Source organism: Caretta caretta, chromosome 2 (assembly GCF_965140235.1).
Source record: "Caretta caretta isolate rCarCar2 chromosome 2, rCarCar1.hap1, whole genome shotgun sequence".
Lineage (NCBI taxonomy): Eukaryota > Metazoa > Chordata > Testudines > Cheloniidae > Caretta > Caretta caretta.
Window position 1 is genome coordinate 36,454,453 of NC_134207.1, and position 22,984 is coordinate 36,477,436.

Here is a 22,984-nt window from a genome sequence, read left to right on the forward strand (position 1 = left end):
GATCACGTCCCTCGATCTGCTTGCTATGCCCCTACTTATACATCCCAAAATGCCATTGGCCTTCTTGGCAACAAGGGCACACTGCTGATTCATATCCAGCTTCTCGTCCACTGTCATCCCTAGGTCCTTTTCCGCAGAACTGCTGCCTAGCCATTCGGTCCCTAGTCTGTAGCTGTGCATTGGGTTCTTCCGTCCTAAGTGCAGGACCCTGCACTTATCCTTATTGAACCTCATCAGATTTCTTTTGGCCCAATCCTCCAATTTGTCTAGGTCCCTCTGGATCCTATCCCTGCCCTCCAGCGTATCTATCACTCCTCCCAGTTTAGTATCATCCGCAAATTTGCTGAGAGTACAATCCACACCATCCTCCAGATCATTTATGAAGATATTGAACAAAACCGGCCCCAGGACCGACCCCTGGGGCACTCCACTTGACACCGGCTGCCAACTAGACATGAATCTTGGGTTCCATTCCATGCTCTGAAGGGGACTGTGCTCTAGCAGGCACAGACTCTTTTTTCCATTTCCCCCAAGCTTGACCGTTCTGTTCTGTCCCCTGCAATCTGTCTCTGTCCCAGTCCTGACTCTTCCCAACCCCTGGCTTCTTGTCCCAATCCCAGTTTCCACTCCTCAGACTTCTTATCCCAGTCCCCATCTCGTTCCTCAGTCTCCCCATCAGGGCTTGCTGTCCAAATCCCAGTTGACCCCTCCCCAAACCCAGGTCCTGATCTCCTTGCCCAGCCAATCTCAGTTCCCCTCCTCCTACCTGCTCATCCTCTCTCTCTCTCTCCTCCTTGCCTCCACTGGCTCCCAGTCCCAGTCACCCTCCCCAGGCTCTTCATCCAACTTCAGTCTCCCCCAATCCCATCCCTGGCTCCTCATCTCAGTCTGTTTGCTCAGCCACTCCCAGTTTCCTACTTTCCTCCCAGCTCCTTGACAGATCTGTCTACCCTCCACCCTCATCCCCATCCCCCCTTCCCTCCACTTGTTCCTTTTCCCAACCTCCCTGTCCAGCCAGTCCAATCTCCTCTTCTCATTTCAGTGTTCTATCCAGTCAACCAGTTCCCAGTCCTCCCATTTCCCTCACCTGCTCCCATTCCCAGTCTTCTCCCAAAGCTTCCCAAACCCAGTCTCTCCTTTCCCCCATTTCCCAGTCCCTCTCACCCACTCAACCAGGTCCAGCCTCCCTGCCCAATCAGTCCTAGCCACTTTGCCACAGCTCTGAGTCCCAGTCTCCTTGTCCAGCCAGTCCCAGCTTTCCTATCTTCATCTCCCAGTTCCAGTTTCTCTCCCCCACTCTCCAGTCCCCATCTCACCAGACTCATTGTCTCCATCTACTCCTTTTCCTCCCCTGGTCTGGCTTTTGTCCCCTCTGCATTCAAATCAGAGGGCTTACTCTTCTATGGTGCCTGGGTGCCAGCAGGGGTGTCACAGGCTATGTCTACACTTATGGAGGCCTGTAGAGTACAGACACTGCACGTACCCATAGCATGGGTAAACAAAGTGTAGATGGTGAGGCACTGCCTAGGTGTGTAAAGACACACCAGATCCATAGGGTATATACTCCACAAGGCTCTCTACACCCCCAAGCAGTGTCTCCTATGTCTATACTGCTATTTTTAGAAGTGTAGTGTCCCACTGCCCCCTTGCTGCAGGAGTCATTCTCCACCACAAAGGGCTGCCAGTAACTGCCTTCCTCCTGCCAGAGCCTTTCCCCACTGCTGGAGCCTTTCCCTGTGATTGGGAAAGGCTCGAACAGCAGTGAGGCAGTGGGACAATACAGTGATATCCATCACTGTGCATGTAGCTACACACTGCAATGCTGGCAGAAGCCTGCTTTTCACTGTGGTTTGCAGCTAGATATACCCTACGTGCCACTGCAAGTGTGGAGAAGGCCGTAGAGAGCACAAGACAGACAGGCTCCCTGATCTCAGTTTCAGTGCTCAGATCTATACTGGCTCAGAGAAGCTGGGAGCATCAGTTACAAGAAAGTCCCTGGGAGCCCCTGTAGCATTGTGCTAGAGCATGCTCAGTTGCTCTGTGGTGATGTCACACGTGCAGTGCAGTCGCACATCAGAGCTATCAGAGGCTGGAGAATGATCAGTGAGGATGCAGTCTTCAGAGATTTTAGCTGCTAAAATTGAAGAAGTCTCTAAAATGGAAGAAAGTTTATAATTTGGCCAAATTTGGGTGGATTTTCACCAGGAAAGAAAAATGCACATACCTGACCCAAAGGCCACCCCCTTCCAAATTTCAAGTCCCTGCTCCAAAGCATGAGGGTGCTACAGCATTTCAAAGAAACGATCCCAACAATTTCTTAACATGAGCAAAAAAATACTGTTCACAATTGCGTTTACCTATAAGTAGTAACTAACATATTATTTTAAAGTACTTTTATTTTTATAACTGTGAATAAACAGAAACAAATCAGACTTGATTCACCACAGCCATGCAGCTAATTCAGTGATTTATACCTGTGCAAAGTTAATGTAAAACATACCATATCAGGCTGGTGGCATTTCACACTCACATTGCACAAGTGTAAAGGACTATGCAGAGGGCAAGAGAATGGAGAATTGGGTCTACAATTTGCTTCTATACTGTAAAGTTTGCTTTAACTTCTTCAAGATATTTGAACAAAAATGAAACTGTTGGCTAAGCACCATCATTAAATTTAATTAGAATTTGAAACTTCTGCACTTGTGAAAAATCAGGCCTATATTCTCCACTGTCTTGTACCCCCCATGTGCACCCATTTACACCCTGTTAAGTGAATACAAAATAGATGTAAAATGTTACCAAATCAGAATGGTAGTGTTGTATATCCACTTTGTAATCACGTTGCACACATGAACAGGTTGTATGGTAATAGAGAATCAGGCTTGAGCAGTTTTTGATTGGAACAAATATATGGTCACTTTGTATTTCAAATATCAGGTAAACAACATATTCTAACCTTAGCAATTCTCAGAATAATAATCTAATTTGAATTTCATCTTGAATATACACAGAGTGTATCACCTTTAATATGAATATCCAATGACTGGGCTTCCATGAGCCATTTATCCAGAGTGGACCACCCCTAACATTTATATCCAATAAATTAGGAAAGAAGTATTCTGTAAAAGCAATTATATTAGAAGATTATTTCCTGGTAGTTTCATTTTAGTAGCAGACCTAGTTCTCAAGGAACACCGGATATCGCTCCACAGTCATACAGTTCTTAACAAAAATTTTGTTTTGTGAGAGTTACCAAGGTTAGGAGTGAAAAAAATCCTCAGAATTAGTTTGCTTCACTCCATGCCAACTAGTTTGCTTTATTAATTCTATAGCCAGTGCTTCCAATTTCACCACCGGAGAGGTTACTGAAAGTTGCAATTTATCCTAATGTGTTCAGATTTGCTCAAATACACAGTTTATGGAAGGCTCATCATTCTCCTTATGCATGGGCCAAAAGATGCTTCTTTGTTATTTATTTTCATTTTACGAAAATGTTGTTTCAGAGTGGCAATAATCTTCCACACATCCTCTCTGAGACATGTGGCTCCACTGTCTTTGTAAATTTATATTTTTGCCTATACCGCCCAGTAATGCTTGTAAGTGGTAGTAGACCACCAACAGACACTGGTCGTTGACGGGCGGGCTTGAACCTGGGACCTCTGGAGCTAAATGCATAAGCCTCTACTACATCAGCTAAAAGCCATATATAGCTTTTAGCTAATGCTGTAGAGCAGACTCATTAATCTCTCTCTAAGTGGTCTCAGTGCCACTCTCTGGGACAGAGCACCACACCCAGGAGGTGTGTGGGCTACATTAACATTATCTACTAGTTCGCACAGAGAACTCTGAATAGATCCTGATGGGTTCTATTACTTGCTCTGCCTCCTCTGGCAAGTCACTTAAAAAGGACACCATCAAATTGACATCTAGTCAGTTAAAAAAAAAAAAAAAGTTAAAAAGCAGTTTCAGGCACTCCACCTGGCTTGATTTTCCCTGACAATTTTGGTGGATTTACAAGCAAAATTCCTGTTTATAAAATGTGTTTCACTCCTCTGTTGCTCTGTTAAAGACCCACACAAATAACAGGAAACAAACCTGGCTAATCTTAAATGGAAAAGGAAACTGACTATATATAAAGTGCACAAAATAAACAAATGGAAAAACAGAGAAAAATCTAATTTTTCTCTAATCTCTTTTAGCTATAGTAATCTTCGATTATTCTTGCAACAACGGGTTGTAAAATATTTTCAGACAGAAGTTTTATTTTTATGCTGATGGTCTCCCTTTAGCTTCTCTGTGTCTCAGTCTGCTCCTCTGTAAAACTGATAACATTTACCCACATCACAAAAAGTTTTAACCAAGTCAGTAAAATGCAATGTAGCCCTTAAAGAAAGGTAGCAGAAATTAGAAAGGAGGATTATTGTATCTGCTGCAGTAGCAAAAGAGAAGCCTCCACAGAAGATCTGTTCTATTCAGCCTTAATTATAGTGGATACATTTGAGAGGATCTTTATTATTGACCAACCTTGGGTCTATGTAAATGGGCATAGTATTTGATCTGAGGCAACTGATTAGATAATTATCCAAAAATAAGCACTTTTCAGAATCACAAAATATGCTTTCCATGCTGTAAGGAGTGCGGTTTTGTATCCTATTAATATAGATTTAGTTCATCAGTCTGAGATTTAGTTATATATCTTTAGTCATAAACATCCAAGAAACAAATTTCAACTCTCACAATTCAGCAATATATTTGTTTGAAAAATTAAATTATACATCCTGCTGTAGTTTGCTTTTCTCAAGTATGTCAGATTTGTAGGGTAAAGCCTCGAGGTTCATATTTTCAAAAGTGTTTAGCATTCAACATGTTGAGAACATTTGAAAATTTTCCCCTAAATGTACTGAAATGCTAAAAACCCAAGTAATTCTAGAACTCCTGGAATCTGTAGCATGAAAGCATTTCTGTTATTGGTAGTGTATCATCTATCATCTGGTCAGCACACATAGATGGCCCAATGTCACACAATTCTTTTAAGAGAGTTGGATGTAGAGGGGCCTTTCTTTTTGTTATAGAAATACACTGATGTATATAAATATGGTCAAGGAACATGCAGCAGAAAATAGTCATGGAGCATTGTGATGAAAACTGCAGTTTGACTTTAATTCATATTATATAACTGATGTCCACATATTCTCGTTTCCAAGTAAACAGGTTATATAACTAAAGCCCTCAAAGAGAATCATAATCTAAATGTTCATTACAGCATCCAATGTGTCAGTGGAACTATTTTTAATGAAATTTTTCTGAAGAATATTATTGAACTATAAATGTTCGTTAAGAATTACTATGTGACTCCAGTCTGGACAAAGTTTAAATGTGGAACTCAAGTTATTTTCATATCCACTAATTTAATTTATCTTTATAAATCTACAACAGTCAGTCACTACATCTTCACACACAGAACACTGAATTAATACAGGTTGTTTGATGAAATTTTCCAATGACACCAGATTAAAAAAGTAATCCAGGAACTGCGCCACAATGTGCTCTAGAATAACCTGTAAATCTCTGTGCTGGCAAGTGGTGCTCACTATGTACTTGGCAATGAACTATTAAATACAAAATGTGAAGCGGTGGAGTCAAATACATTTGATAAAATAACTGATTACCAATATAACAGCAGATTCCAGCACACATGGCAATTCACCAGGTTAATCTGAAGTGTGTAAAATATTTTCTTAATAATCTCTTAAAATGTGGAATCTTGAAGTTGCACCAGTCACATTATTGCCTAAACTAAATGTCTTTATAATGGGACTAAGAAGGAGAGCAACAAGAGAGAGAGCAAACACAAATTCTGTAGAGGAAAAAGAAATATTGAACAGTGCCAAGATCTGAATAAGTAATACTAAGTGGAAGCACACTGCTATGCAAGTAATGCAAATCTCTCTTTAAGGACCTCAAACAATTTTTTTATCCTCTCTCTTTAATCTTGTGATAGCTTCAAATACAATGCCCAAACATAATCACCTAGTGTTTATGACAGACACAGCACCTGTACTTTATACCATACTTCTGGATTTACTGTAATATGACTATTTTACATCAGAAGCTGATAAATTTTATCACAAACACTTCCAGAAATAAAACAAATTATAGCTGTCAAGTGCATTCACCTTTTCAATTTCAAATCGATTTGAAGAACAGTGCTACAACTGAGATGAGGACTGGATTTATATCTTATTCCACCATAAAATCTCATCTGAAGACACCATTTAAGCAAACAAAAACACAAAAGCAGAAGTTTAACAAAAAGACAATATAATACCAAAGACATTCCTCTCATTCTTGAAGGTGTCTTTATTTGCTCTCTGCTACAGTACACTACCCTGTCCTTAACCTTTCTGTGACAAACAGGATTAGTTCAGAAGCATATCAGGAAAATGTTAGCATATCACATTTAAAATTTCACACTCAGGGGAAACGTCTGTTCTGATGTAGTTGGTGTATAATACATGTCAAAATATATTTCTCCACAACATAACTGCTAACTACCAATTTGACAAACTGCAACATCTCAGTTTTATCTACACAGATTTGATAATTACTTTACGTAATATTTTTTTTCCTTTTATTGAAAAAAAACATTGCAATTACTGCAAGACTTGTACTTTACCCCCCAAAACTGGAGTTTTTCTATCAAATGAAAATACTGAACCAGAGTGGAGAAAAAAGTGTACTGATCATATGAAATATGTTATCCTCCCCCAAAAAAACCACCTCCCCCCCCCCAAAAAAAAACTGAAATCAAGAAGCACAAGAAATCACTACAAATATTTCTCTCAGCTGAAAACACAAATTTGTAAAAGAAAAACAAAACTTCAAAGCATGTATGTTTTGTTTTCTTCTGAAGAAAATACTACTGCTGATTACAATATAGGACAAGATTTTCATAAATAGGTGCCATATTAACATACCTAAAATTCATGGCCTGACTTTCAAAATTACTGAACATCCTGCAGCTCCCATTGACTGCTGGATACTCAGCACTTTGGAAACATGTTATTTTATTACTTTACAGTAGTTGAAACTGAGGCATGGTTAAGAGATTTCCCCAAGGTCATACAAAGAATCTGTGGCAAAGACAGAAATAGAATCCAGATCTCCACACTTCCAGTCCTAGATTTTAACCACTACACCATATTTTCATGTATTGCAGAGTCAGGGTACACAGCATGCAAAGGAGCATCCCTTCGCCAATGCAAAGCACTTTGCATTTTGGATCATTGCAAGATTAAGCAAAAATTGAAATTAATTGTTAGTCAGCCTCTTTTTAAATTAGTTAATTAAAATGAAAATATACCTGCAAGATTTCTGAGGGCTTTGGTTGGGTAAAACAATTATACTGCCTCACATTCCTTCATAATTTAATATCTTTACCACTTAAATGTCCTACCGAAGCACTTGAGACGTTACACAATTTTCGAAACCACAGGTGCTCAAGACACTCTCTTGCAATTTTCCCTTCTGTTGCAATTCATAACTGTTACGTGGATGTTAGCCTTGTTGCAAAGAACTGAAACAATAGGCCTGATTCTGAAACTAATTTAAATCAGTGTAAATAAAGAATAACTCCTTTGAAGCTGGTGCTACACAGATGTAAAACTGGTATAAGTGCTATCAAAATCAGGCCCATTGTCACTTAAAATTTTGAAGTGAGATCACTGGCAAGAACATTGCCACAGAGAAAAATATTCCATTTTTGCTTCCCACCTTTCAAACAAGGAAAACATTCACTGCTCTTGTAGTAGCACTCAGCAATATAAAGTAAGCTTTTTTCTCAAGCAATGAGCAAAACTATCAGTTTTAAAATGACAAAAATAAATTGTTTCCAAGTGGATATTAGTCTACTGAAAATTAAATATTGCCTGCACTTCACAAGTTGTTTTGTTTTAATTTTGCAAAGGTAGAGAATTGTAGTAGAAAATTAGGCCCTAATTCTGCAGTCAGTTCTGCACATTTGTGTACCTTTGCATATCCACAGAACCCCACTGACACCAATGTAATGCAATTCACCTCACAACTTTTAGTGAGGTAAGCATTGTTAGTTAAATTTTGGAAATAGGCACAGTGAGGCAATAGTAGGTTAAGTGATTTGTCCAAGGTCACAGTGCAAATCACTGGCAAAGCAAGGAAAAGAACTGAGTCCTGGGTTTTTCCCCATATGCGTGTGTGCACATGCACACACACACACACACACAACCACCTGTGTTCTGTAGCCTTCACCCAATTTTCTTTTAATAATTAAAATGTTATTAAAATATTATGATGTAACAATATAAAGAGTTCATAGCACAGAAGTATATTTGTCTTTTTTTTTGGGGGGGGATTTCTACAATAATAAAAAGGGCACTTATCCAGAGCTCTCTATGAGATCCTCATACAGTTTAAAAATAATTAAATTAAACAGCAGTCAACAGAACTCAACCCCCTACAAAATATAAAACACAAACCTCACCTCTGTGACACCTCCACAGCAACCTATGCAAATAGATGCAGCCTCCATCATGCTCTGAGAGCTAACAATTTCAAACAAAAAAAGACATGGACCATTGCAACAGCTGCCTCAGCCCAACCTAAAGATGCAAAAGATAATTGTCAGTCCATGTCAAAGGCCTCGTTTTTAATTGTCTCACTTCCAGTCTTGTCACATCCCAAACACTTGATCCAAAGCATGGCCAGCTACGTGAGTTGAGCCAGTACCCAAGTAGGATAGCTCATGGTCATCATGATGGTGACCATGAGATCCTTAGCCAGTTCTAAGGATTCCTCATCCACGTGGCTGTTGAAGTCATTAAGCACTATCAGCCTCAATCTAGGGTTGCCAGGCGTACAGTTTTCGACCAGAATGCCTGGTCAAAAAGGGACCCTGGCAGTACAGGTCAGCACAGCTGACCAGGGTGCTAAAAATCCGGTTCGCAGAAGCGGGGCAGGCAGGCTCCGTGCCCAGCTCCGCGTGCCTCCTGGGAAGTGGCGGCATGTCTCTCCAGCTCCTAGGCAGAGGGGCAGCCATGGGGGGCTCTGCATGCTGTCCCTGCCTGCAGACGCCATCCGTAGTGCTGGCTCCACAGCTCCCATTGGCCATGAACTGCACCCTGAACTTCCTCCAGCACACCTCACACCATCCCTGAGACCCCTCCCACACTCCAAACCTCTCGGCCCCAGACCAGAGCTCCCTCCTGCACCTAAACCCCACATCCCTGGCCCCACCCCCAGCCAGAGCCAGAGCCCCCTCCCACAAACCAACCCCCTGCCCCAGCCCTGAGCCCCCTCCAACACCCTGAACCCATCATTTCTGGCCCCACCTCAGAGCCTGCGCCCCCAGACCAGAACCCACACCCCCTCTAACACTCCAACCTCCTGCCCCAGCCTGGAGAGTCCTCCCACACTCTGAACCCCTCAGCCCCACCACCCGGCCTAGAGCCTCCTCCTGCACTCCAAACCCCTCATCCCTGGCCCCACGCCAGAGCCCATAACCCCAGCCAGAGCCCTCCCACCCTCCCACACCCCAACCGCCTGCCCCAGCCCAGTGAAGATGAGCAAGTCAGTGAGGATGGGGAAGAGTGAGCGACAGAGGGACAGGGACAGAGTGAATGGGGGCAGGGCCTCGGAAAAGCGACGGGGTAGGGGCAAAAAGAAAAGGAGTACTTGTGGCACCTTAGAGACAAACCAATTTATTTGAGCATAAGCTTTCGTGAGCTACAGCTCACTTCATCGACTCGGGGAAGGGGCAGGGCAAGCTGTTTGGTTTTCTGAAATTAGAAAGTTGGCAACCCTACCTCTGTCCCTTCAATGACACCATGATAATGAACACAATCAGCTCACTTAGGATTTAGTGCAGCAGAGTGATTAGCATGCCAAAATTTCAATCCCATCCTGGAACACACACACACACACACACGACAAACACACTGTATCCCATCTAAAATTGGAGTGGGCAGCCTCCTGCATTTCAGGTTGGATGCAAACAGCAGAGTCATAACTGGCAACAGATGCCCAACAATCAGACCAGCCTATGGAAGGTCTGGTCCCTTGTTCTGAATTATACTATGGATAGTGGATACTTTATTGGCCAACAATCTTACATTAAACAGCATGACCCTAAAACTGGGTTGTTGGTTAACCAATTCCCTGACTTTACAGGAGCTGACTGCAGGTGAAATGAGTGGTATTGAGATTAAAAATCTTGATTCTGGTTTCTGCCAATGTCACTCTTCCTTTCCACTTGTCTCCCCTCATCCACTACCACAGGGATAGAAGGACCCTTATTCCCACTGCCACCCCAACTCTCTATATCCCCGTCATCTGGCAGCTGTAAAACACCTCGCACACTGAACACACTACCACACTGGAGTTTATATGCGAGGTTACTATAGCAATTAAACATTGGTTTGATTTCACTATCTGAATTTTTGTAATTAAATAGAATATTTGGAACTACAATACACCCTTTATTTGCTTTCATGCTGTGATGTTGCACCCCATAATGCTTTATGAAAATATGCTTATAAAAGTAAATAAGACATAACTGGAATATGTTTTAGGCTAGATATGCCATGTAACATATTTCTGCAAAGGTTATGATCTACTGGATATATTTATCCTATTTGTATGCATGTATCATTTATTTATTCAAAGTTATGAATATTGGCTATGTATTTGTTTAATTTTAAGTAGCCTCGGTGAAGCAGTTGGTCAGCTTCCTGAGAAAAGACTGTTCTCAGTAAGTGCCCAATCAAGAAACACTTGAGCTAACAATGAACTTGGAGATGCCAATCCACATCTGAGCTTTCCCAGGAATGTGGCCTGGCTGGTAAGGGACTCAGTCATGCATGTGCATGTGATTTGCCCATGTGACTCGCCCATGTGACTCCAAAACTCCATCTTGGAGCTGAATTCTGGATAGGAGAGAGGAGGGGGGTCTCCACCCACAAGAGAAAGTCTATTTAAGCCCCTGGGAGACCCCTCCATTTTGTCTTCAGCTGGTTTAAGAGATAGCCTCTCCACCCCAAAAAAGGATACCTGAAAGAAACTGAAACAAACGACAGTAACCACAGGGGTGTGAGTGATCGCTGGACCCAGACTAGAAGGAGATAAGTCTGTAAAAGAAGCTTACTGGAACATCTCTGAGGGTGAGATTTGGTCTGTAATCATTTCCTTACTGTATTAGGTTTAGACTTCGGTGTTTTATTTTATTTTGCCTGGTAATTCACTTTATTCTGTTTGTTATTACTTGCAACCACTTAAATCCTACTTTTTGTATTTAATAAAATAACTTTTTACTTATGAATTAACCCAGAGTAAGCATTAATACCTGGGGGGGGGGGGGAAAGCTGTGCATAGCTCTCTATCAGTGTTATAGAGGGCAAACAATTTATGAGTAAAATGGATTTATTTGGGGTTTGGACCCCATTGGAAGCTGGGCATCTGAATGTTGGAGGCTGGAACATTTCTAAAGTTGTTTTCAGTTAAGCCTGAAGCTTTTGGGGGATGTTGTTCAGACCTGGTTCTGTGTTTGTAGCAGGCTAGCATGTCTAGCTCAAACAAGGCAAGGTTCTGAGGCACCAAGCCGCCAGGAAAAACGGGCTCAGAGATTGTCTCGGCACATCAGTTCATAGAATCATAGAATATCAGGGTTGGAAGGGACCCCAGAAGGTCATCTAGTCCAACCCCCTGCTCAAAGCAGGACCAATTCCCAGTTAAATCATCCCAGCCAGGGCTTTGTCAAGCCTGACCTTAAAAACCTCTAAGGAAGGAGATTCTACCACCTCCCTAGGTAACGCATTCCAGTGTTTCACCACCCTCTTAGTGAAAAAGTTTTTCCTAATATCCAATCTAAACCTCCCCCACTGCAACTTGAGACCATTACTCCTCGTTCTGTCATCTGCTACCATTGAGAACAGTCTAGAGCCATCCTCTTTGGAACCCCCTTTCAGGTAGTTGAAAGCAGCTATCAAATCCCCCCTCATTCTTCTCTTCTGCAGGCTAAACAATCCCAGCTCCCTCAGCCTCTCCTCATAAGTCATGTGTTCCAGTCCCCTAATCATTTTTGTTGCCCTTCGCTGGACTCTCTCCAATTTATCCACATCCTTCTTGAAGTGTGGGGCCCAAAACTGGACACAGTACTCCAGATGAGGCCTCACCAATGTTGGCAGTCCCAAGGGGGTTTCTGTGATCCAGCCCGTCACACATACATCAAAACATAACTAACTATGTGTTTGTACATGCTTTGCTATTATGTGGCTGTGTTTGTGTGTTCTATTTAAATTTATTATGCACATCAAAACTGATGCAATGATTTTATTAAAATATTGTTTTATCTTGCTCATTTTAACAAGGTAACTATTCAAATCACAGAGTGCTAGAAGCAGATGAATACTCACTTTCTTTAAGGGCCATCTTGCTCTTCTGTGGGATCACTATGTGAATGGGATAGGAAACTGAGTGAGTTCTCATATATGGAGTTCCCATTACATTATTTCACTAAAGGGGATTATGTAGTGATAAGGGACCCTGGCACCACTGACTGGGCCGTTAAATGTCCAGTTGGCGGTGCTGTGGGTCTAAGACAGGCTAGTCCCTATCTATCCTGGCACCGTGCTATGCCCCGGAAGCGGCCAGCAGGTCCAGCTCCTAAGCAGGGGGGAGCCACAGAGCTCAGTGCACTGCTCCCACCCCGAGCACTGGCTCCGCACTCCCATTGGCCAGGAACTGTGGCCAAAAGGAGCTGGGGGGGGCAGTGCCTACAGACCTGCTGGCCACTTCCGAGGTGCAGCATGGGGGCCAGGACTGGCAGGGAAACTGCCTTACCTCTGCTGTGCTGCTGACCTGGAGCCACCCAAGGTAAGCCCACCCCCAACCCCCTGCCCTGAGCACCCCCCCCCAAAACCCAGAGCCCCTTCCTGTACCCCAAACTCCTCATCTCCAACCTCACCCCAGAGCCTGCACCCCCAGCCCAGAGCCTGTACCTCCTCCCACACCCCAACCCCCTGCCTCAACCCACAGCCCCCTTCCACATTCCAAATCCATTGGCCTTCCCCCCCCAGCCTGGAGCCCCCTCCTACACCCCAAACTCCTTATCCCCAACCCCACCCGAGAGCCCACACCTCCAACTGGAGCTCTCACCCCGCCACACCCCAACTTCCTGTCCCAGCCCAGAGCCCCCTCCTGCACCCTGAAACCATTTCTGGCCCCACCCCGGAGCCCGCACCTCCAGTTACAGCCCTCACCCCCTCCCGCACCCCAATCCCCTGCCCCAGCCCAGTAAAAGTGAATGAGGGTGGGGGATAGTGAGCCACCAAGAGAGGAGGAATGTAGTGAGCTGCAGGCATGGCCTCGGTGAAGGGGTGGGGCTAGGGTGTTCAGTTTTGTGCGATTAGAAAGATGGCAACCCTATGCCTCCTTGCAAAAATGGCAAAGTATTTAGCATATGGAACCCACAGATCTTTCTAGATCCCTGTGAATCTTGGGGGATCTAACTGGGGCTAGCACCAAACACACAGAAGCCCTGTACCACTGCACTGACTCCCAGCCCCTCCAGCCTCTTTAACAGCGTGGCCTGATTTCCAAGAGTGGTCATTGCCCTAAGAATTTGTCTCCCCACCCCCTGAGGGTTTTAACATTGCAAGATGGAAGCCACTTAAGTTAATGCTGACATAGACAGTCAACATAACTTAGCCTGGGAATCACTTTGAGCGAGGTTGGAATGGACACTTCTGCAGAGACTGTCCATATCTTGGCCCAGCTCTAACTCCTTCCAGGCACAGATTTTGAGCTCCTCACTTTGGAGGATTATGGGAATCATATCTGCAGCAATAGTGGCAAATCCCATTCCACTGAATGCAAACAGAATGGTCAATTTGTCCCAAAAGCTACTATTAGGGCCTATATTATTTTTTACAAATGTTACAAATAAATAGCACTATGTTCGTTCTAGGACTGGACATTAGGGAAGTAGTGAGAGTCTCATTGTTCACTTTGCCACAGTTAATACTGTGACAACTTTTAATTTTATGAACATTGTCTCTCAGGGGCTTGTAAGTAGGCTCTAAAAACTGGTGTAATCTTGAAAGCTTTCTTTGGGTTTCTGGCTTTTTAAAACCAATTTAAAGCACATCTAAAAGCACACCTAAACATTCAGCTTGTTAAAGAGACAAAGTGGGTGAGGTAATATCTTTCATTGGACCAACTTCTGTTGGTGACAGAGACAAGCTTTCTAGCCACACAGAGCTCTTCATTTCTTCATGTTGTGGAAAAAGGAAGCAAAACTTAAAAGCGACATCTACTTTCTGAACAAATTCAAGAAACAAAATATCATCCCCTGAGGTCTTACTATCTATAACCCTCTGACATCCACCTTGTCTCTCTAATATCCTGGGACCAATATGGCTACAGCTACCCTCCATTCACCTTGTTGTAAAATCATACAATTAAAAAAATAGTTTAGTGGTTTAGGATCTTTTTTTTACAACTCACATATGATTTGATAAGAACACTGACATCTGAGGAACTGTTTTTATCTAACTAGCTAATAGCTTTTGCTCCTGTAATTTAGGGAAAATATAAGTGTGTAAAATTTAGGTTCCAAATATTGTTGCTGTACATATTCTAAACCTTTTCTATCTGAAATGGCACATGTATTTCCTATTTAAAGTTCCCATTTAGAACTGCACAGCAGGGAAGTCTGCCCTCCAGATATGGCCTTTTGACAGCAGACAGTCTGCTACATCATCCCCTCAGGACTGACAGCAGTGTTGAAAAGGGAGGCATGATCTAGCAATCTCACAGACCTGAGATGTGCAGAAAATGAAAGTGAAGGCTCCATGAATCTCAGACCCTGTCCTCAGTTGGATCCCACTACTCCTGACCAGTCCTCCCAATTAATGGTAACAGCTGACCAGCTCTTACCTTCACTCTACGATTTGTTAAAGCTGCAGAATGGAAGTTGCAGCTTCTTGTGCTGTCAGTAACTTAAAAGGCAAATTGCACTGAAAGCTCTAATGCCCTGTCAGGGAAGTTACTGTATTCAGCAACTTTGTATTCCCCACAAATCTACTCTACTCTAGTTGAATTTGACATATCCCACCTGGCAGTAATGGAGTTGAACTTCTATATGGGAGCTAGATAAATAGGGGCTAGAGGCAGTGGTACACTGGTGGAGAACACTACCACCTATTCCCTGCACATATTCTCTAACTTCTCACCTTCCTCTATATAATTAGGTCACAATTATGATCCCCTGCCCCAGTTCGGAACTCCCTATCACACCCTAACTCCCTCCCAGACCCCACACCCCCACCCCAACCCCAATCCCTTACCCCAGGATGGAACTCTCTCCCGCACCCAAATTCCCCCCCAAAGCCCGCACCTCCTCCCGCACTCCAACCCCCCACCCCAGCCCTGCGCCCCCTTCCACACTCCGAACCCCTCAGTACCAGTCTGGAGCCCCCTCCTGCATCCCAAACCCCTCAGCCCTGGTCCAGAATTGGTTTCAGCCTACCTGTTTAGCTCTGGACCAAACAGCTGATGCAGAAGCAGACTTAGAGAAACAGGCTGAGACCAGGGCATATGTGGTGCTGCATCTTCTGGGAGAAGCAGGCCCAAAGACACCCCAGACCTGGGGCTGTGGACTGGTCTAGGGAACAGGCTGAGGCATGGCCACAGCCAGGTTGGGAGAGTGGTCCAGACCCAGCAGTGGAGCCTTGACCATCATAGTAACTATAGAGACAGATACCAGAGAATGTAGCAGAGACCTTGGTTCATGAAAGATTTTAAATTTTCTTATTTTACCATTTTTGTAATTACTTTTATGAAAAAGGAAAAATAATGCTAAGGCAATAATCAATATAAGCCATGGAATTCTAAAGGAAAGGCTGATGTCCTCACCTTAATTTATACCATGATACTCGATCAGCTTTAAGTTTAAAAGTGGGGTGGGGAAACAAATGCAATGCCTGGTTTAAATCATACAATTAACCATTATTTATATCATTTGACATCTAGTTAGAAAGTGAAGCATATTGATAAATCTAACACATACTCTAGTAGTATACATAGACACTATACTTACTTCATTGCCATAATATTAACATAGATTAAGTTCTATACAATATGTTTTATATTTGTATATTCCCTTCCCCCCATTGACTGAGATTAAACCGAATACTGAAAACCAAAGACATGCAATACTCCTTTCAACACTCATCCTTCAGCCGTTACATGCACACAGAGCCAGCCTTTCAGGCCTATGGCTGCAGGTCGTAACTGCTTTTGGGCCTAAAATGGCAATGCTAATTTCAGGTTTTTCTGAAAAAAATAAAAAAGTCAGTTTCTAGCCCCTTCCCATAAAAGGACTGCTCTGAAAATGTAAAATGACTGAAAAAGCTGAAAGTTTGTCAGTGCAACTTTTCCTAACGTTATGGATTATTCACAGACTTCACTGGCAGATGTTTGGGGCCTGTAAAAACTCTCAGCCACAGATCACTCAATTCTGAGAGGACACTGGAACAATTCATAGATATAAGAGGCTGCTACAGAAAGCTCTGTCATAGCAAGATTCTGACCTCTGAGCAGGTTCTTCTGTTCAGTTGTCAGTATTGCCTGTGGTAAAAAGACAGGAAAGCTCAGCAACGCAAGAGATGGCCTTATGCAATGCACCAAGCATACAACTCTGAGACCATTACTACTGCGTTCTAATCCTAGTTCTGACACCACCTGCCTCTGTGGCCTCAATCAAGTCACTTAAACGTTCTGCCTTTTGGTTTGATGATCCTTGTACAAAGGGACATAAAATCCGTCCTAATGGAATGGTTGAGGATTTCCCTGGTGTGGGGGATCCTCAGAGAGCATATAGTGAGCATATTTTATTTGGGGCTCATTTTGTTGGAGCAGCCAAGACATTTGGAAAACTTGCAATATAAGGGGTATGTACATATGTGCTTGGGTTTTAGCTAGGTTTTTATGGAGAATTCTCTGTGACAGATGCTTGCATAAGATTCGGAGTGAAGGCTTTAAGTCCAAAGAGAATGCTTGCTGTTCATGAAAATGAAAATAATTACTCAAGTAGTATGTGCTATACAGTATGTGAATTGTGTATATTAACTCACTCAAAGTCAACTCAGAAAACTTTTTTCTCATGGCATTTTTGTAGGAATTAGTGCACATATATATTAAATGGATGCATTATTTAGCTTCACTTATTACCTGAATGTCAGATTAAGTAGGCCATTTTTAATAACATAATTCAGTTTCTTTGATAGCTAAGACCTTTTGATTCCAGAGAATTCTAGTATTATTTTATATCACATTTCCCAAGATACACTAAGTGCATATTTCATTAATATTTTCATTCTAGACACTAGATTGGGTCATCTCCCTGTTAGGTTAAGTCATAAACATTAGGGGTGAAATCTTGACCCCACTGAAGTCAACAGGAGTGTTGCTATTGATTTAAAGGGGGCCAGGCTTTCACTCTAGGAATTAAATTGTAAACCCTACTGTACCTAACTGAGTCATTTGATTCTTGGAACCAGAATTTGTGTAAGCCCCAGAGCTAGACGTAGAGGGATGGAACTGTCTGTTTCCCCCGGTAACCTAGCCCTGGTTGCCACCATCAACACCTGTCGGAGGGGCTACATGTATAAATGTCATTGACTTCATTGGGTAAGTTCAGCTGAGTTATTCAGATCCTTACTGTCATAACTGAGATAAGATTTAGAACCTCAATATCTGTAAAGCTATTTGTATCATAAGATTGTACGATTGTCACTCTGTGTGTCACTCTGAAGCCTAGAATGTCTATTGAGTCAGAGTGAAGCTGCAAGCATAGTTTAGAGATCTTTTTGTTCAAAATATCACTGAGTTCAGTCATCACTGGGCTCTGCAGTCTGTTACTGTCCAGTTTTTAAGTTCTCAGCCATTTTGACTTCACAAATTATACCCTTGCAGTGTACAGCTTCAGTAAGCATGTATCTATGCATGTCAAGAGTTCTAGACTATTGTGACATCAAAGGTAACTCAACCAACCACCACCCTTACTCTACAACTAATTTGCAGGCAACAATTGCATTGGCTGTATGAAGGAGACTGCACAGATGGGGGATTACTTGGTCCAATTGTGACACCTGTGCAACAGCATGGGCTTTCAGCTTTCTGGATAATAATATTAGCAAAAAGTTTCCTGATCTCAACTCACAAAGCTGGCTAGGTGTTGCCACTCTATAAAAGGCAAACTGGAATGAATGTTCTGGTTTCCTATTCCTAGCAGTTAATATATTGAACACTACTATTAAAGAACCCAAAATATTTATGAGCAGTTAGGTGAAGATAAAATTACAACTCATTGAAATAATATTAATAAAAAGTAAGTTACAAAGTTAATACAACCATTATACTTTATACCAATACAGAAAATGTATGAAGTTACGTGATATAAATATTAGCTTGACTCTTCTCTTACGCTAGTTTTGTATTTGTGTATTATATTGGTTTCTGTGGAGTTCCTCCTGTTTACACCAATGCAATGTCAGACCCTCTTTCTACCAAAGACAAAACATCTGTCAGTGTTGGCAGGGATAGAAAAAACAATCTGTGGAAAGAAAAATGGTAATTTTTATGCTGGACAATATTTAGCACTATGATCCAACTTAACAACAGGAATTCTGGCCTAAGTATTCAAAAGTGCCTGTGTGATTTGTGCGTGTGGAACATCTGATGTTCATGTGTAAATCTTGTGCAATGTACCTAACTGTCTCTCTAGAGATTTGTGCAACCATTAGAATCCTAACAACTTTTGCACATGCATCCAGTATGGATGAAGTGTCTGTTGGGTGCATGAAAAAATATTCACACAATTTTGAAAATGTAGATCTGTATATATAATTCTTCATACAGCCAGCTAAATATTTAATTAAAAATACTTGTCTGTTTTAAGGTCTTTCCTCTCAGAGCCCTGCAGGTTCCCTTTTTCTTCCCCTCCTTCATAAACTCTATTCTCAAGACTCCACATTATGGTCATCATTCTTCTGACTGAGAGCTGGATACTTTTATTTAGAAACTGCTCCTTAATTTTCCATAAATGTTGCTCCTGAACAACACAAAGCACTTCTCTTCCTGAAATAAGCGCCACCCAGGGCCCGCACCCGCTCACATACCCCAACCCCCTGTCCCAGAGTCCCCTCCCACAGTCCAAACCTCTCAGTCCCAGCCCAGAGCCCCCTCCTGCACCCTGGACCTCTCATTTCTGGCCCAAACCCAGAGCCTGCACCCCATCCCACACTCCAAAACCATTGGCCACACGCCACAGCATGGAGCCCCCTCCTGAACCCCAAACCCTTCATCCCTGGCCCCATTCCGGAGCCTACACCCCCATCCGGAGCCCTCACTCTCTCCTGCCTCACCCAACCCCCTACCCCATCCCAGTGAAAATGAGCAAGTGAGCAAGGGTGGTAGAGAGCAAGTGACAAAGGTATGGGGGATGGAATGAGTGGAGGCAGGGCCTTTGAGAAGGGGTGGGGCAAGGATGGAGCCTTGGGAAAGGGGTATGGCAGCAGTGTTCAGTTTTCTGCAATCAGAAAGTTGGCAACTGTAAGCACTACTGAGACTCCCCGACCAGTTGTGCTGTTCTGACTTTTCATCTGCTTTTTACCTCAGCATATTCAAACCATTCTAGTCTGTAATGGGGAAGAAATGTTATTTTTGTAACATTAGATAAGTAGAGTCATTTTTGCATGTGCCTAACGAACAGACAAATTGACTTCCTGACACACAGAATGGTCAGATAAGCATTTCTGCTACAGAAACATAAAATTTGTGTGTATGTCTTCTCTGCAGCACAGTCCATACCAACCACTAATCTTCACCTCCTCGCCTCTCAGCTAAATAGTTTCACATATTTAACAAACAGGGGTCATATTTTTCCCTCTCTTTCCTCTGTGCAACCATACTGATATCACTCAGCTTTCACAAGCATAACTGAAGGAAGAATTTGGTCCTAAATATTTTACTATTTCAGCCAACATCATTAAAAATGTAGCCTTTTGACAGGTTTGTGATTTCATTCAATCATTTGACCAAGAAAATCTTATGTGACAACACTACCCAGATACTTGAAAGAGTTAATCAAGTTTTCAACAGGCACAGTTGTCCCTGTCAAAAATGAGTAGCATACCCAAATTAATTTATAAACTGTAATGTTCTTCTCCATGTTACCCTTACTGCAATTTGTCATTAAATATATTTCAAAATAAAAAACAAAGCAAAAAAAAAAAAAAACCCACCATGTGAAACTGAAAACCACATGAGAACAGCTATAGATCACATGATTCAATCAAGTATATTAAATAAGATAAAATACAATGGAATAAACAATGACCCATATTAAATACTGAAATAGTAAAAAAAAAAATGGTCTTACCTTTTTCACTAACACTTTCACTTTCAATCTCTACATCGTCACAGCTCGTATAGTCTGGAGTAGAAGCCAATTCTTCTTCTGAGCTGCTCAGTGAAACCTGACGCATTTTACCTCCCTTTTTTGTTTTATGTGGCTTTGGTGGTGGAGGCCTGACTGACTCAGATTGATCTGAGCTGAGTGAATCATTCCTTAACATTGTTTCCATTTTTTCACGTTTTGTTTTTCGTACAGCAGAACTGGGATCCAAATGGTGCTGTTTCCTTAATGAATCAGTGCGCCTCATTTCTGGCCTATCCAGAGGAATTGGACTCCTCCTAGGTGTTGGAGGGCTATGATTTGTTGTCCTCTGACGATTGGGACTTGGTCCCTGAGCCTCTCGAGTTCTTTCCACAGAATATGAACGTTGGTTTTCCATGGCAGCTCTGCGCTCAGATATAGATCTTTGCCTTGATGGTCGTTCCATCCTCAGCATAGATATCCGGGACTCCTCCAGTTCAGTGTTTGCCAACGAGGCATCACTGTGTCTTCGTTCATGGCGTGCTCGGGATACTTCAGCATGGATACGCATTTGTTCCTCATATGGTTGTGGTTTGACAGGGTAACGAGCCAAATTAGGATCACTTCGGTATCGTGCCTGGTACTCCTCTTCTCGCCTCTGCCTCTCATATTCCTCTCTGTTCTGCACATCATCTTCCTCTACAGAATACTCTTTGGAACGTCTGCGACTTCTTCTGTTAGAATCTCTGTAGTCACCACGTTCAGGTTCTTCGTACAGCTGAGACCCACGTTGTGATCGCCTATCTGTATAATCCGATGGTGACCTTGGCATTGCACTGTCTGATGTAGCATACTGTGAATATTCGTCTCTCTCGTCCCTTTGGTCGTATCTTCTGTTCTGATCTCTCGATACTGATGGGCTTCTTTTCCTAAGTAAACAAAGACAAACAACAAGTAAGAAAATTCTGTCGATACTTCCAATAGCATAAATATATCTGTTACTTTAAATGGATTAAGAAGGTACTGTGGTCAACAGATTCAAACACGATCATTCCACTGACTTCTTTTCTGATTGCAAGTGTGCTCGCACCTTTTATTTATTTTTATTTTTTTGCAGAAACTTAAGAGTATGTCACATTGTATATTTATTGAAGGTTCATAATTCACTGAAGCCAAAAACATTACAAAGAAAAATGTTAATGTCATAATAATTAAACATTTAAAAAATAGAATGTAAGTACTTACACCACTTGTACAGCATGACAACTATCTTACGAACTTCTATATTTCCTGATATAAATTACAAGTCAATAAGATTTCACACCTACCTCAGTAATTTGTTCTAGTGTTCAACTACTCTTACAGTTAGGAAGTTTCTTCTAACAATTAACCTGAATCTTCCTTTCTGAAATTTAAGCCCATTACTTCTTATTCTGTCCTCAGGGGTAAAGAAGAACAATTTATCACCCTCCTCTGTATAACAACCTTTTACGTACCTGAAGACTGTTATGTCCCTCCTCAGTCTTCTCTTCTCCAGTCTAAAGAAACTTATTTTTTTCCAATCTTTCCTTGAAGGTCATGTTTTCTAGATCTTTAATCATTTTTGTTGCTCTATTCTGGAGTTTCTCCAATTTATCCACAACTTTACTGAAGAGTGGTGCTCATAACTGGACACAGTACTCCAGCTGAGGCCTTATCAGTGCTGAGTAGCATGGAAGAATTACTTCTTGTGTCTTACTTATGCCACTCCTGCTAATACATCCCAGAATTATATTTGATTTTTTTGCAACAGTATTATGTTGTTGACCCATACTTAGTTTGTGATCCACTCTAATCCCCACATCCTTTTCTGCAATACTCCTTCCTATGCAGTTATTTCCTGTTTCATATTTGTACAACTGATTATTCCTTCCCTACTACAGTATATTTTATTTTTCCTTTTTGAACTTCATCCTGTTTATTTCTCCATTTTGTACAGTTTGTCAGAATCATTTTGAATTTTAATCCTGTCTTCCAAAGTGCTTGCGATCCCTCCTAGCTTGATATCATCTGAAAACTTTACAAGTATACTCTCTAGGCCATTATCCAAATCATTTATGAAGATATTGAATAGCATCAGACCCAGAACTGATGCCTGTAGGACCCACACAATATGCCCTTCCAGCTTGATTGTAAGCAATTGATAACTACTCTCCGAGTGTGTTTTTCCAGCCAGTTGTGCACCCACTTTGTAGTAGATTCATCTAGGCTACATTTATCTAGTTTATGAGGTTATGAGAGGCAGTATCAAAAGCCCTACTAAAGTCAAGACGTACCACATCTACCACTCCTTCCCTATCCACAAGGCTTGTTACTGTGTCAAAGAAGGATATTAGGTTGGCTTGACACAATTTGTTCTTGACAAATCCTTGTTGACTCTTATTACCTTATTTTCTTCTAGGTGCTTACAAACTGATTGCTTGATTATTCGCTCCATTATTTTTCTGGGTACCGAAGCTAAGCTGCCTGGTCTAT

At 42.1% G+C, this 22,984-nt stretch overlaps 1 protein-coding gene across 50 annotated transcripts in view; it reads right to left on the reverse strand.

Annotated features, from left to right (window-relative positions):
- The window catches only part of RIMS2 (regulating synaptic membrane exocytosis 2), a 737,322-nt gene that overhangs the window by 400,470 nt on the left and 313,868 nt on the right, over window positions 1-22,984 (reverse strand). For all 50 annotated transcript variants that reach the window (XM_075125014.1, XM_075124984.1, XM_075124982.1 and 47 more), the window contains one exon: window positions 20,474-21,399. In XM_075125014.1, coding sequence (XP_074981115.1) covers window positions 20,474-21,399 — 926 coding nt within the window. The remainder of the gene's footprint in view (window positions 1-20,473; window positions 21,400-22,984) is intronic.